The sequence below is a fragment of the Dendrobates tinctorius genome, unplaced genomic scaffold (assembly GCF_039654945.1).
Source record: "Dendrobates tinctorius isolate UK_male_01 unplaced genomic scaffold, ASM3965494v1 ptg000108l, whole genome shotgun sequence".
NCBI lineage: Eukaryota > Metazoa > Chordata > Amphibia > Anura > Dendrobatidae > Dendrobates > Dendrobates tinctorius.
In genome coordinates this window covers 5979661-5996330 of record NW_027361776.1, presented here as the reverse complement: position 1 = coordinate 5996330, position 16670 = coordinate 5979661, and the positions used below count along the sequence as shown (strand labels likewise).

Below are 16670 nucleotides of genomic sequence, written 5' to 3'. Positions count from 1 at the left end.
ATGTGGATGTGGCTGAGGTACTTGCAGTCACTGCAGCCTCAGGTTTGCCAGCCTAGTCTGTCTTCTCCACTGGGCTCAGGGGCCGGTACCCTCACTGCGACCTAGTCCTTCCAAACTGGAACAGGCCCCACTGGTGGCTGCTGCACTTCCCGTGCCCCTAAGGTCTCCTTCTGTTCTCTCTAAACTCCCTTTCAGGTCTTCTTCCTTCACTCTGGCTTTGACTCCTCTTACTCCTTTCCTGTCCCGTCACCAACTAACAACTTTCTGGAAAGATCTATCTACCTCAGGACTATCTCCTCCACTCACTCTCTGATTGGCTACACTCCTTGTCACACCATCTCCTTAACTCCTCCCTCTTCTCTACCTTTCCCCACTGACTCCCCAACACCCTTTCCTAGCCAGCCTGGGATGAGGCCATCCTCCCAAAGGGTACACCCAGATGTCCTGACTGAACTAGCGTGTGTTGGGTGCAAGTGTTGAAGTCCCAGGTGGTGCTCGCTCCTTACCTGAGGGTGGGATACCACACCTCTGGATGAGGTGCAGTACGTCTATGGCGACCGGACCCTCAGGGGCGCCATATCCACACTGCCAAAAGTACTAATACCTGGTTTACAAACAACAGTATCACTGTGCTTCCTTGGCCAGCAAACTCACCTGACCTTAACCCCATTGAGAATCTATGAGATATTGTTAAGAGGAAGATGGGAGACACTAGAACCAGCAATGCAGATGAGCTGAAGGCTGCTATCAAAGCAACCAGGGCTAGCATAACTCCTCAGCAGTACCACAGGCTGATCACCTCCATGCCACGCTGCATTGATGCAGTAATTGATGTAAAAGGAGCTACAGCCAAGTATTGGGTGCATTTAGAAGACATACATTTCAGTAGGCCAACATTTCGGCTGTTAAAATAATTTTTTCAAGCTGGTGTTATAAAGTATTCTAATTTACTGTGATATTGACTTTTGTGTTTTCATTAGCTGAAAGCCATGATCATCAACATTAATAGAAATAAACACTTGAAATAGATCACTCTGTTTGTAATGACTCTATACAATATATGAGGTTCACTTTTTGTAGTGAATAACTGAAAAAATTTAACTTTTTGATGATATTCTAACTTTGTGAGATGCACCTGAATATACAGGAGTGAGCTGTAGCCACAAACCTTCTTATATGGCATCTAATACTTCTTCTTGATTTGAACATCAGGCTGTTATGCAGTTTAGTATCCCAATGAAATTTGTTAGAAAAAGATTCAGATCAATTCTAAGTGTACCAAGGGTAATCCTGTCCTACACAATGAGGCATTGAGCAGTCCTTGAAAATCAAAACGGTTGAGATAGGAGTAAAAGTGCCAAAAAAACTTAATAAATGTTGCTGTCACCATGTACTCCACTTGTATAGATGCAATTTGTGGCAGGATTCACGTACATTTTTCTTCACAAATTAACCTCATTGTGTTCCTTATTATAATAGATGCCAGCAAATTTACACTATTCATAAATATTTCAGGACAATCCAGTATTAAGCTCTAGAATGCTAATCATACATATGGATACAGTGGAATACTTCTTACAGTATATTTTCATTACACATTAACTAATTGTGGAGAATTTCCTGGTTAATATTTAGCTTTGCCAGTCTTTTTGAGCCTAATCACTAGAATAGGTCGGCATTGATGCCATTATATGTAAACTTAGGAGAAACAAAAGTCACACAGAGTTTTATAACCCACTGCGATTCTGATAGGAAAAGCTGACTGCAACAATCCTTACCAAGGAGCTCCCCTGTAGACTGATGGATAATTTTTTTATGTATTTATGGAACTAAATCCTTATGTGCTCCATAAAAGGTGCAATTCAGGAAAATCCATTCAGAAGTCTAGCTGCATACATTTCTTCATGAAATATGCTACTTCCACATACTGAATACCCAATGAAGGTCTCTGCATTAATATAAATATGTAAAAGTGTTCATATCACTTGTATGTGTATATATGGATGTGACTGACTGATGACACACTGGTACAATCTCAAATTAAAGATTTTCAGCATTTCCCTCGCTTTTAAATAGTAATGTGAAAATAATTCCGAGAATAAGTGAAAGCATATCAAATGTGTAGTATGATAGTCTATGAATGATGCATCAGACAAAGCTACATAAATCATCATTTTATAGCAGAAGAGAGGTGAACCAGTGAAGAAGAAAAAAGACATTGAGCACTTAATTGTATTTCACGACCACAATCAAAGACCAATAAGGGGTTTTTTGTGCTTATTGGACTTTTAATAATCCTCTGGTTTTCCAGGGCCTTACAATGAAATAGAAAATATAACTTTAGGATCCTAGTCTCAGTAACCAGCTAGATGAACCAGCAATAGATAGATGTGGGATAGATAGATAGATAGATAAATAGTTAGATAGATAGATAGATAGATAGATAGATAGATAGATAGACAGATAGATAGAGATATGAGATAGAGAGATGTGAGATAGATAGATAGATAGATAGATAGATAGATAGATAGATATTGGATGGATGGATATGGGATAGACAGACTAAAAGATAGATAGATAGACTGATAGATAGACTGATAGATACTGTAGGTGGATACCATAGATAATGATGCATTACATATAGTAGCTATATGCAATAGATGAGAAGCTATTGGTACTATAGAGGGATATGTGGATAAATAAATTAGATTGTTGCTGTAGATTGATAGGTCTGATAGTGTAACTTCTGCTTGAATATTTTCTATGGTCACTATAAGTAGCTGTTTTTATTTAACAGAGTAGATAGCCATTTTGAGTGTGCTACATGCAGCATATGAATTTTTGTAGCCTTTGCACACTGTACATGTGCTGTATTAATGACGGCATTGCGCCCATTTACTGTCAGATGTAATGACTACACCCTTGAACAATCTTTATTTTTGTGATTTGGCTGCAGTTTTGTATTTTTATACTTTATTCTCGTTTGTTGCAGAGGTATGCTCCGTCGACTGCGGCACTCATGGTGTTTGTGTTGGCGGAGCATGTCGTTGTGAAGAAGGGTGGACTGGGGTGGCATGTGACCAACGTGTTTGCCACCCTCGATGTACTGAACATGGAACTTGCAAAGATGGAAAATGTGAATGCAGAGAGGGATGGAATGGGGAGCACTGCACCATTGGTAGGCAAACGACGGGCATCAAAAGAGGCACATATTGCTTTATTCTCATACAACATATTGCTCTTGTGTTTTGTTCCATCAAGGGAGCCTTTATTTTACAACTGCAGAATGCAACTTGAGATTTGTAAATGGTTAGTGTAATTCGGAGACATGCCTTATATTACTGAATGACTGAAACTTTGTATTACAGTAATCCTGCCAGTTGTAACATAAATGTCTTCCCACAAAGTGGGACGACTTGTGAAACATATGTTATAACACTCAGGCATTATGTTTCCATAGTAGGCAATTAGTATTGGTGTTCCAGCAGTTGGGGCAAACCTTAATGGGGCATTGCTTTTGACAATGATCATGTCTTGTAATCGAGAACTTTGGCCAAATGCTTTTAAGCATGTTAAATTGAATAAAAAAAGGCTTGGCCACTGTTCTTAAGCAAATGCCAATGCAATATAATTGAGTTTAACACTGATAGCAACATGTAATGGCAAAAAACACAGCACTTAAATTTGTAAGGTGGAATTGTGTTTGTCTAAACAAATGCTTGATCGTGTCTGATATATGCACAGTTTTCTTTGTATTTATAGTTGTATGATCCACAAATCTTGATTTGTGCACAGCGCCAAGATCGCGCTTGCCACACCAGTAGGATGTTGTATGCATATAGACCATTGCGTGATGCAGTAAGGTGACCACAGATATCGAAAATCAGGAAAAATTTAGGGGCATCTACTCCTAACACAAAGTTATCTCAACATAACAAAAATGGAAAAATTAGAAATTTCCAGGTCATTAAAGGGATAGCAAAAAAAACTGAACTCGTGAACATGGGCACAATTTAATATTATTGGGGAAGATGATCAGAATCAATATTTGAAAATATTATTTTACTGAAAGAGCAGTAGATGATTGAGACAAACTCCTAGCATGTTGCAATAAAAAAATGAGCCGAAACCTTCCAGTGATAAACATATTTAGTTTCTGAGGAAAATAATAGAAGTAAATATAATAAAGGCTGACTAAGGGGTATATCAACCATGTTGTCTTTTCTTCCCTCATTTTCCTCGCTTTTCTGTTACAATATATAAAAAAACTGTCCCTGAAAAGAAAATGTTTTATAGTAAAGTTTTGAAATAAAAATTGTTGCAAAATAGCACTAGGCAAATTATGAAGAGGGTAGATTTGAGTTGAAAAAAACTTCAAATTTCTAAGAATGTTTGGTGCTTATGGAGGTTGTGTTTTACGAATCCCTGATCATATTCGTGGTGCAATACAATACAATTCATTGTATTACGCATACGTCATAGAGGAAAGTACTCAGCTCAGATGCCCTGACACATGAAAATGTCATCCAGCACATTAACACCATTGGATCTTTCTTGCAGTTTTGATCTAACGTGTAATATTTGGTAAAGAAAATGCATAAAAAATCATGTTTGTTGTTAAAAGTGTGACCCAAGAATGACTAAATACACTCAATATATCTTAAACATAAATATATGTTTATATCTACGTGTGTATATCATCACTTCTTCACCGGACAAACAGGCCCCCAGTATAAGTAATTGTTAAAGTACCCATTGTAATGTTGTATGTTATGTTTATTTTTATTTTACACTAGCTGAAGAGCCTGGCGCTGCCCGGGCATAGTAACTAACTGTGGTTAGTTATAGCAAGTTATAATTATCCTCCATCCCATAGTCCCGTGCTCATATACCCATCATACATATCCACGATCCCATAGGCCTATGCCCATATACCCATCATACATTTCCTCCATCCCATAGTCGAGTGCCCATATACCCATCACACATCCTTCATCTCATAGTCCCATGCCCATATACCCATCATACATATCCGCCATCCCATAGTCCCTTGCCCATATATCCGTCATACATATCCTCCATTCCATAGTCCAGTGCCCATATACCCATCACACATCCTCCATCCCATAGTCAACCATTATGACATCATAATGAGCGGCGGGGCATGCAACCTATGATGACATCAGCGTCGCCATGGCAACCATTATGACATCATAATGAGGGGCGGGGCTTGATACACACACACTTTTTCCCCATTATGTAGATAGGGGCAAAATTGTTTGGTGAATTAGAATGCACGGGGTTAAAATTTCACCTCACAACATAGCCTAGGACACTCTTGGGGTCCAGACGTGTGACTGTGCCAAATTTTGTGGCTTTGGCTGTAGCTGCGACGATGCGGATGCCAATCCCGGACATACACACATACATACACACACTTGAGCTTTATATATTAGATTGAAACTGACCTGCTGCGTGGTTTTGAAATTTACTTAATTTCAATTTCTCTTGCTGTAAATATACATTTTATTTGCAGATTTCCACCATAGACTTGAATAGGATGAGGAAAATTCACAGACAAAAAATGCTTATGCATTTTTATTGCGCTTTTGCAGCAGATAGGCAATAAAAATGAATGTAATCTGGACATGACTTTATCAATAAAGTTTTGTAAAAACTGAGTGACACAAAGTATCCAAAAGTTATTACAAATGTGATAAACCAAATGGAGATAAAAGCTGCAACTGAAAAAAATTGCAATATAAACACATGTAAAAAAACATATTTCTCGGACTATAAGACGCACCGGCCCATAAGATGCACCTAGGTTTTAGAGGAGGAAATTAGGGTAAAAAAAAACTGAAACAAAAAAATGTGGTCAGTTCTGTACTTAATATCCCCTATCCTGGTAAATATGGTCCCCTCATCTCCATCCTGATACAGATGGCCCAATATCCCTATCCTGATATGCATGGCTCCCTCATCCGTATCCTGGTATGCATGGCTCCCTCATCCCTTTCCTGGTATGCATGGCCCCCTTATCCCTATCCTGATATGCATGTCTCCTCATCCCTAGCCTGATATTTATGGCCCTCTCATCCCTATCCTGGTAGGAATGGTCCTCCTCATCCTTATCCTGACAGAAATGATTGCCCTCATCCCTATACTGGTATGCAGAGTCCCCATCTTGTCCAAGTATGCATGGCCCCATCCGTATCCTGGTAAGCAGGGCACAATCCTTAACCTAGTATGATTGGCCACCATAGTTTGTTTTTTTAATCTTTTTTGATGTGGCCATGCATACCAGGACTGGGATGGGGCCAATCATACCAGGATAAGGATGAGACCAATCATACCAGGACAGGAATGGGGCAAATCACACCAGGATAAGGATGGGACCAATCATACCAGGAAAGAGATGGAGCCAATCATATCAGGATGCCAAAAAGTAATGAATATTCATTGTCCTCTATGCCCATGGGCATGGAATGCAGTGAATATTAATTTCTCTTTAGCAGCGGGCGCAGGAATTAGTCACAGCTGCCGGCTCCTGCCTCTGTGACCCGCTGCTCTGCCAAAACCGCTCCCCCACCTCTCCACCACGGCCAGAGCATCTGGACTGTCATACGCACCCCCCTTTTTCCTCCACATTTTGGGAGGACATTAAAACTCTGCAACATCAAAAACTCACCAAATACTCCTCATGGGTACTTTGCCTTTGCAAGGGTGTTTACATGGCTGAATAATACCGTGGTGATACTGGCTCATTAAACAAATATATAAATAGTAATGTAAGTTATAACTCCTTCTCTAAAATCAGTAGAACATTACTGAGATCAAAAAGTATGGAAAAGTTGGATTGAACAGTGAAATATTAGCTGTTGCCTATGGCCAGGCACAATTTTCTAAGGATTTATCTGAATGTGTTCAGTATAAACGACCTCTTTGTTGTATGATTAATTAGTAGGCTACGTGCTTACAGTGCCAAGAAAATAAATTCTAGAAAGAAGCAGCAAACACTGACGCTTTCATCTTTACAGATTAATTTAAGCTTCCTCTTTTTGTCCCTATGCATCACATGGAAATATAGATTTTGTTTGCTTGAACAGCCAAATTTGACTAAAAAGGTCAAATTCCGTCCCCTGTGCATTAGAACCAGATTGTTTCTCCTGGCAGATAAAGTTTTTCAGATTATTATTGTCTCTCTCCACAGAATTGCTCACTCCAGCAACAGCGGGGTTACAGGCTTAATATAAAAAAATCTTGGTACTTTGAGTAAGAACATGATCAGTTTCAGGACATATCCTAAGGTATCTTTTCATAATTCAAATTTTATCAACAATCTTAATTGAAGCCATATATACACGAAGACATGATTAATAACTTTGCCCTACAAGTAACTTTCTGTGCTAATTTACATTCACACATCCAGAATCCTTTGCAGTTGCTTAACTCTGTGTGAGTCAGTTCTAGTACAGAATGTACTGGCCACGTGAATAACCCCCAGAGACAATATTTTTATTCCTCCAAAGTTAAAATGAAGCACTTTTATTAAAGTAGCAAATAATAACATTTTTAAGAAGATTATATTTCCTTGTGTTCTTTGAAAAGATTATACCACCTATTTCATGCCATCCTAGCATCTTGTACTGACAAATACAGTGTGTAAGTGAAGATGGCTTTAAGGTGCAATGATACACTGTGCTGCTCTAGGTATAATTCAAGGAACTTTATTGGTGCCTACGCATTTGATGAGCTGTCCCAGCTCACTTCATCAGGGTATCAATGCTCACTTGCCCTGATCAAGTGAGCTGGGACAGCTCAGGAAACGCGTAGGCACCAATAAAGTTCCTTGAATTATACCTACAGCAGCGCAGTGTATCATTGCACCTTAAAGCCATCTTCACTTACAAGTCTTTGGACCCTGTGCAGACTGCAGCAGCTGTTTCATGCGTTTGTAGGTGTTGTGACCGAAGTTTCACAACACTATCAGGTGAGTCTCTCCTTGCCTCACCACTCCAATTGTATTTTAAAGGTTTCACACAGTGGATGCGCCCTGTTTTGTTTCTTTTAAATGCAGTGTGTAGAAATACAGATATATGCTTCTATCCTTTTTCTCATAAATCAACATATCCCAACATAGTAATGTGAGATGACCGCCGTGGAAAAAAATACATTATTTTGCATTACTCTGTCCAGAGATGTAAATACTATATGTGTCTATATGTAGCCACCCAGTTGATGTGAGTGGCGATCCGTCATGGGTTTTTTACCATGTCATTGTAATCCATTGAATTTGTACAGTGAGAAGTAGGATACCTCAACAAGAGAAAGCTAAAGGTTGACACACTGATGCTGTAATTTAGGTAAATTTATAGACACACATATAAATAATCAGAGAGCTGTGAGCATTTTGTACTTGCAGTATGAGCTGTGAGCATTATGTACTTGCAGTGGAAGACCCCTAGGGTCGTGGGTTACTCGGTACCGGGCCGGTGTCTTAAAGGCATGTGTCACGGCAGCACTGACCCGGGCCTTGGCCCTGTGTGTCCATGTGAAATAAGAACTGATGAGGAATAAAGTCTACTGTATGTGTAGATAAGTTCATGATGCCACCTGTGGTTTCTGGTCAGAGATGACCAGAGCTGCAGTGCAGATCCTCTGGGACTGATGGTGTGATGCAGCAGAGTTGGAATAGCTCTCCACAGGCAGAGCTTTTGACCCAGGTCAGTCGTGATAGCAAAGATGTTGTATTTGGTGGTGGTAGATGTAGCAGAATTGTGTAGGTGACACAGGAAGAATTAGAGGACACAGCTTGGTGCACTTCCAAAGCTTTACTCACAGTTCACTTGCATGCACGTGCCCGCTTGGCGCTGCGTCCTCAAGGTGAGGGGTCCAGCAAACTCCCAGGTAGATGGAGAACACCCTTCCAGGACTCTCTTCTGTGTGTACCTCTCCTGCCATCTCCCTGTGCTGATTTCCTTCATCCTGTCCAGCACCTTCACAAGCAGTGTCCCAAGCCAGCAAACTCGGATCTTGTCGGGAATAACCTCTAGGTCCCTGGATCCTACGTGTCTGCCTTTTCAGCAAATAATTGTGGATTTGGCTGCAGCACCTGCAATGCTCGTAGCCTCTGGTTGATCTAGCTGAGTCCGTTGTTCACTCCACTAGTTTTAGAGGCAGTCCCTATACTGCGACCTAATCCCTCCACCCGACGTTAGCCCCACAGACAGTATGGTCGCTGCCCGTGCCTCTACGATCCTTTCCCTCTTCAGGGAGCTTCCTTTTGTCTCTTTCCTTCCAAGCATCTCTTCCTGACGTGGAGCTGCTTCACTCACGTCCTTCCACTTCCTCCCCACAGGACGGACTCCTGACTAAACTCTCTTCTCCCTCTCTCATCCCACTAGCTCCACCCACCTCCCAACACCCTTTACCACCCAGACAGGGTTGAGATCATCCTCCCGTAGGGTACATCCAGATGCCCTGCTGCTATAGGGTGTGGTGATCATTATGTACTTGCAGCATGAGCTGTGAACATTATATACTTGCAGCATGAGCTGTGAGCATTATGTACTTGCAACATGAGTGGTGAGCATTATGTACCTGCAGCATGTGCTGTGAGCATTATGTACTTGCAGCCAGGGATGAGCGAGTATACTCGTTAGGATTCGGTACTCGGCGAGTAATGCGGTACTCGCGGTACTCGAATCCTGGCAAGTATTTCACTACTCACCTCGCAATAGTCGGTACAGCCCAGTACAGTCCCCGCACAGTCCCGCACAGCCCTGCACAGTCCCTGCACAGCCCAGCACAGTCCCGCACAGCCCAGCACAGTCCCCGCACAGTACCGGCACAGCCCAACACAGTCCCGCACAGGCCAGCACAGTTCCCGCACAGCCCAGCACAGTCCCTCACAGCCCGACACAGTCCCCGCATAGCCCAGCACAGTCCTGCACAGCCCCGCACAGTCCCCGCACAGTACCTGCACAGCCCAGCACAGTCCCGCACAGCCCGGCACATTCCCCGCACAGTAGTACCTGCACAGCCCAGCACAGTCCCGCACAGGCCAGCACAGTCCCCGCACAGCCCAGCACAGTCCTGCACAGCCCCACACAGTCCCCACACAGTACCTGCACAGTCAAACACAATCCCACACAGGCCAGCACAGCCCCCACACAGCCCAGCACTGTCCCGCACAGCCCAGCACAGTCCCGCACAGCCCGGCACAGTCCCCGCACAGTACCTGCACAGTCAAACACAGTCCCACACAGGCCAGCACAGTCCCTGCACAGTCCAGCACAGTCCCGCACAGCCCAGCACAGTCCCGCACAGCCCGGCACAGTCCCCGCACAGTAACAGCACAGCCCAGCACAGTCCCGCACAGGCCAGCACAGTCCCCGCACAGCCCAGCACAGTTCCGCACCACCCGGCACAGTCCCCGCACAGTCCCTTCACAGCCCAGCAAGGTCCCGCACAGCCCTGAACAGTCCCGCACAGCCCAGCACAGTCCCACACAGCACGGCACAGTCCCTGCACAGTACCTGCACAGCCCAGCACAGTCCCGCAAAGCCCTGCACAGTCCCGCACAGCCCGGCACAGTCCCCGCACAGTACCTGCACAGCCCAGCACAGTCCCGCGCAGGCCAGCACAGTCCCGCACAGCCTGACAGTCTTTGCACAGTCCCCGCCCAGCCCAGCACACACACACAGCCCATTTCTCGCATTTCCCATTGACTTACATTGGACTCGCTACTTGTTACGAGTACACGAGTATTAGGAGGTACTCGTAATGAGTACAGCGAATCCGAGTACTTCACTACTCGCTCATCCCTAGTTGCAGCATGAGTGGTGAGCATTATGTACTTGCAGCATGTGCTGTGAGCATTATGTACTTGCAGCATGAGCGGTGAGCATTATATACTTGCAGCATGTGCTGTGAGCATTATGTACTTGCAGCCTGGCATATTTATGTGCTGTGAGCATTATGTACTTGCAGCATGAACTGTGAGCATTATGAACTTGCAGCATGAGCTGTGAGCATTATGTTCTTGCAGCCTGGCATATTCATGAGCTGTGAGCATTATGTACTTGCAACATGAGTGGTGAGCATTATGTACCTGCAGCATGTGCTGTGAGCATTATGTACTTGCAGCATGAGTGGCGAGCATTATTTACTTGCAGCATGTGCTGTTGTGGTGATAGCAGGTACACAGGATGCAGTGACGAAACGCAAGACAGATAAAACTTTAAAGAGTAACTTCTATAGATAAATGCCGTTAGGGCTATTTTAAGCAACCAACAGAATAACAGTAGTTATTCACATAAACAAGTATTGGCACAACACGACTACTCCGGCAAATACTGGTCACTATAGGGCCGCGGAATGGCTGACTACAGGTCCTTAGTTACTAAAGTATGTGTCACTTATCCGTCCTGACGTCCCTCGGCGTCCTGTTCAACGGTGTGTCGGCGTCACAGCCAATGGGCCCAGCCACTGAAGATCTGAGGTAGTCTTCAGGCGTTCCGATGCCCAGGAGAAGCAGGGGCACAACAGGCCCGCGGAGAGTTCTTTGGCGGGATGTCCCCCATCGGAGGCAGCGGGATACCGCCTGGGAGTGGGAGAGTGGAGGTCGCAACTCCCTGACAGGGGCTGGCAGCGGCGGTGATAAGTGGCGGTTGATGGGCCACAGGCGCAGCCTGCGGCAGCACTGGAGGATCCGCGGTGGGCGCAGGCCCAGCCACTACCACGGACTGTAGCGGGGCAGTGGCAGCTGCAGGCGGCAGAGGAGAAGTCACAGTCACTGCCGTGGTCGGGAGTGAAGCGGCAGAGGCTGCAGGCAGCAGCGAGGAGGCCGCAGCCGCGAGCTGGAATGAGGCGGCATCGGCAGCGGATGGCTGCGAGTAGGCCGCGGCCGAGAGCTGGAGTGAGGCAGCAGTCTCCTTTTGTCGGCAAGCTCTGCGCCGTCTTCCTGCGGTCCACCAAGAGTCTCCCTCCTGTCCCTGTCCTTCTCTCTGGAAGCTGCTCCTGGCTTTTGCTCTCTGGCCCTCACCAAGTCTCCACCTCCTTCTCCCTTGTTCTGCTGACTCACTCAGCCTGGCCCTCTCCGCCCCTCTCATCTGGACTCCTCCCCCAACTGCCCTGTCAGTATCAGCGGTCCATCCCCTAGCTCTGCTCCCTGGAAACAGATGCCCCAGGAACCTAGAAGACGGTCCCCTCGGTTCCGGTCCGGGTACTCGGCAGAGGCCTCTCCTCCTACACTGTGAGCATTATGTACTTGCAGCCTGGCATATTCATGTGCTGTGAGCATTATGTACTTACAGCATGAGCTGTGAGCATTATGTTCTTGCTGCCTGGCATGTTCATAAGCTGTGAGCTACCTCTGCCCACTGGACACTGATTACTAGTGTTAGCTCTATTATTCCACATAGGGAGGAACCTGTCAATCAGTAGCTGTTATATGGAGAGTCTCCGCACTCTTGGTACATAACGCTTGTAGTGAACTGAAGCTAATTAGATATAAGTTTATCCAAAACACAACATATTTCCTCATAAATGACACATGGATGACACCAGTGTGTCTGGCATTAAAAGATGCTGCTCTTATAGGTCAGCATATTCTAATAGACAGATTTGTTTTAATTACTAGGTCTAATAGTTGCCCACGTCATCCTTGAGGGTCATAAGTAAGGAGGGTAAAAAGCAGCAGTATTATAAATGGAACTTACTGGTTTTGCATGGCAGCGCAGCAAACACTGCTTCTGATCAGCAGGGAAATCATTCCCAAAAGTCAGAGAGCCGCGGTTCCCATGCTGTCAAAAGACAGCGCGAGCGCTCATCTGTGATCGGAGGTATAAAACTTACCTCCAGTCACTGGTGTCAGTTGATGGGACTACTGCTTCCATCATCCGACACCTACTACCGCTAATTACAGTGAGAGCAGGAGCGGCGGATGGGAGAATTCATTAGCACTTTAAATAAATAATTTAAAAAAAATGGCTTTGGTTCCCCTGTATTTTTTCTAATAAGCCAGACAAAACTCACAGCTGGGGGCTGCAACTCTCATCTGTCAACTTCAGCAAGGCTAGTTTTCAAGAATAGTAGAGGGGTCCCCACGTTGTTTTTTAAATTATTTAAATAAATAATTAAAAAAGCTACATGGGGTCCTCGCCATTTTTGACAATCAACCTTGCTAAAGCTCACAGCTGTGAGCTGGTATTCTCAGGCTGGTAAGGGCCATGGATATTGCCCCCCAGCTTAAAAATAGCAACCTGCAGCTGCCCAGAAAAGGCACATCTATTAGATGCACCAATTCTGGTGCTTTGCCCTGCTCTTCCCACTTGCTCTGTAGCGGTGGCAATTGGGGTTCATATTTGTGGGGTTGATGTCACCTTTGTATTGTCAGGTGACATCAAGCCCAAAGGATAGTAATGAAGAGGCATCTATAAAACACCTATCCATTACTAATCCTATAGTCACATGGTAAATAAAGATACAGCCAGAACAAAGTCCTTTATTTGAAATAAGACTAAACACAGTTTTCCATTTTTATTTAAATGTGTTATTCCAGCAAAGCCATCATTCTCCTGTAATAAAAGTAAAATAAAAAAACAACAATATACCATACCTGTCTGTCATTCTGTCCCATGCCGTAATCCATGTCTGGGGGATAAACAGTCTACAACTTGGATGGTGCCAAGATGCGACCGTCCAGACTGAAAACCACTGGTGACTGAACTGCTGCAAGCTCAGCCTCAGAGACCGGTGGTGATGTCATAGAGGTTACATCCGGTCACTGAGGCTAGGTTCCCAGCTGGGCCGATCTGTGGTGACCTCGGTGACATCCCCACTAGCACCATGAGAGAGTTTTGTTGTGTAAAGTCACATGTCGCATGCAACTTGCATTGAACTTGTAGTATATCACAAGTGAGTCATATGTGACAGAAAATCAAACTCATTTGGAAACATTTCTGTCAGGAAAAAAAAGAATAATCCCTAAAATTCTATCTACACTTCCAATGCTCGTGTTGCTCCACCCCCCATTAGGTTTGTGCAGTGTACACACGAAGCCCCATGTGCAGGCACAGCTCACACACATCCCCCTCACAGCTGCACCAGCCCCCTCTTTCTTCCTGCTGGAATGTCCACTCGCCCCTCCCTGCAGGTAAACAAGCTTTGTGTAATATGAGCTCCTGACTGGTTAAATCCGACTTTGTTAAAGCACATGTTTCTTTGTTCATTCAAACTCGAATTTAATAACACAGAATAATCATAGAGACAGTACAAATATATTTCTGGAACGGCATAATTGAAGCTAATCACAAGAGCATTTTGCGACTTGTGCATCCACCAGAAGCCGAGAAAAGGGTGTATGCCTCCCAGTCATACATAAACATATGGTTTTTGGTCTTAAATGAAAGAGAAATTCATAAGCAAATATATGATACTCCTGTCGTCTCTCTATGAGCTTCCTAGCCAGAGATATGGCCCGCAGAAGTTTTTGTAATAACTTTCTAAAGGGGGCATATCTGGCCCACCCAGTGAGGTCAGCGAGGGGGGAGACCCTTAGTTTTGGGCAATGGTATAAAGCTTAGATGATCAAGCAAAGGGGGTCATTTGCCAGGAGAAGCAGCTAGCAAGAGGCTCTGCTTATGTACCATTTTTCCTTGGGAAGATTCTCCTCCTCTCATCCACACATCATGCCAGTGACTGAGATGTAGTAAGTTCTTATCTTAATCCTCTTTTCTTTGTAACTGTTTTGTATATATTGTATTCTGTCTCCTTTTTGTAATATCTTTTGCATTTTTGTAAACACTGCCTATATTTTCTGGAGTAAATCTATAAAATTTATTAGTTTTGTTTTCCTTGCTCTATGAACGAACTGCCACATCCTCCACGCTAAACTACGCTATCATGTGGGTGGGATCATGACCCGATATTGGTTTTAATGTCAAATGAGGAGCTGGTGGCAGCAAAGTGTTCTGGGGGATTTGAGAGACTCTGGTAGTGATGGAACGGAGGTGTATGTGTGTATTTCTGGCCTGAGACTGGGGATATACATACTGCCCAATAGCCAGTACACGGCAAGTCAGCCTTTCTGGTGACTACTTATCCTAGGTACAGTTCCCTGACTGACCTGAAGGTAAGGGGTGGCACCAAAGAGCTGCAAGTTCCAAACCAGGACAGAGAGTTACATAGACAAGTAGATCCCTGACAATTTCCAACTCTGTGTGGCAACTCAGGATGTCAAATGTCACAATGTGTCACCATAGGTGATCCTTACATGCACTGTCACAAAGTGACATTGCTATTTCACTCTTGCACAAAAAATGTCACTATTTAGCCCTAACCTAAATTTGTAGCAGCTGCTGCCTCGTATAGCAGAGACGACCCTATTCGAAAGAATAGGTGCTAATCTGCAGTGCAGATCCGTTCAATATTTACATCTGAGTGCCTTCAGAACTAAGAGCCTTTGATCAGAATGAGTGTTGGAAGTCAGATCACCACGATCTGATATGGATGATGTATCATATGACATTTATCCATCTGCATCGCATGGCTGGAGAACCCCTTTAAAATTTAATAGAATATTTAATTCTATGATACTAGAGCTTCCTTTTCAGTTGTTCACAAATAAAACTGGCCTCTCATAATAGCCTTGAGTTTCTTTTTCATAAACCAGAAGTAGATATGAGAGAGCAATGTTTTATAGAGTTGTAATAGGGTTGCTTGTTCAATTGTATGTTCCAGTTTTTTTCTTGATTGAAGAGTTGTTCCATGCATCAGCATTAATCCATTATCAGCAGGATACTGATATGTGTTTATTGGGGCTCTCAGCTCAGAGACTCTCTCCAATCACGAGAACACGGATGTTGTACTTGTGTGTTCTACATTTGAAACTAAGGGGCAACGTTTCTCCTTGTGGAGATTGACAAGCCTGCCTCTTCCTCTCTGAAGAGGCTTTTACAATTTAAGCCTTTGGAATGTCAGAATGAGGCACCATAGGTTTTTGTTGTAAAAGAGACTTCTGACTCACGCATAGATCATAGAGTGATTTGTATAGTCTGAATAGCTGTGACATCACTGACAAAAGGAGGAGAATGGTGCAAGATCTGGAAAAAGGTGGTAGTAGGTGAGCATATAAACAAATGCACCCTACATTGCATGCACATATCCACAAAAAGTGTACAAAAAAAAAATCTTTAAGGGAGTTCTTCCTGAATCTGGCACTCTATAATAGTTAAAACTAAATGAATAATATAGCTACCGTATGTTGCATGTTATTTTTTTGGTAGAAATAAATTGTCATTATGCAAAAGAAGTGGTAAAAAGGTGGATTGTGGATAATTGGTTGGTATGTGTAAAGTTCTAAATTTACCTTAACACTGAGAAATTTTACTCCTGACAAAATCTAATTATTATTTTATACATCTCCTCTGATAACTTTAGGCATTGTAAAGTGAATAATGAAAAATGATCAAAGAAAAGCGCATCAGAATATTCTGCATTCTTTTGATCTAACAAGATACGGGGTTAATGGTGGGATTTGCAAGCTGAAGCATTAATGTGATGGAAAAATATAAGAAGATTGTTAAGATATGCGTCGCACCACTTACAGTAACTATCAATGTCTTCTAGCATTATAGCAAAGGTTGATTGTCAAAATTTGCCAT

General features: G+C 43.6%; 1 protein-coding gene across 3 annotated transcripts in view; it reads left to right on the top strand.

Moving 5' to 3' along the window:
* TENM2 (teneurin transmembrane protein 2) overlaps window positions 1-16670 on the top strand; it is a 6300157-nt gene that overhangs the window by 5358684 nt on the left and 924803 nt on the right. For all 3 annotated transcript variants that reach the window (XM_073589482.1, XM_073589484.1, XM_073589485.1), the window contains one exon: window positions 2993-3178. In XM_073589482.1, the coding sequence (XP_073445583.1) occupies window positions 2993-3178 (186 nt within the window). The remainder of the gene's footprint in view (window positions 1-2992; window positions 3179-16670) is intronic.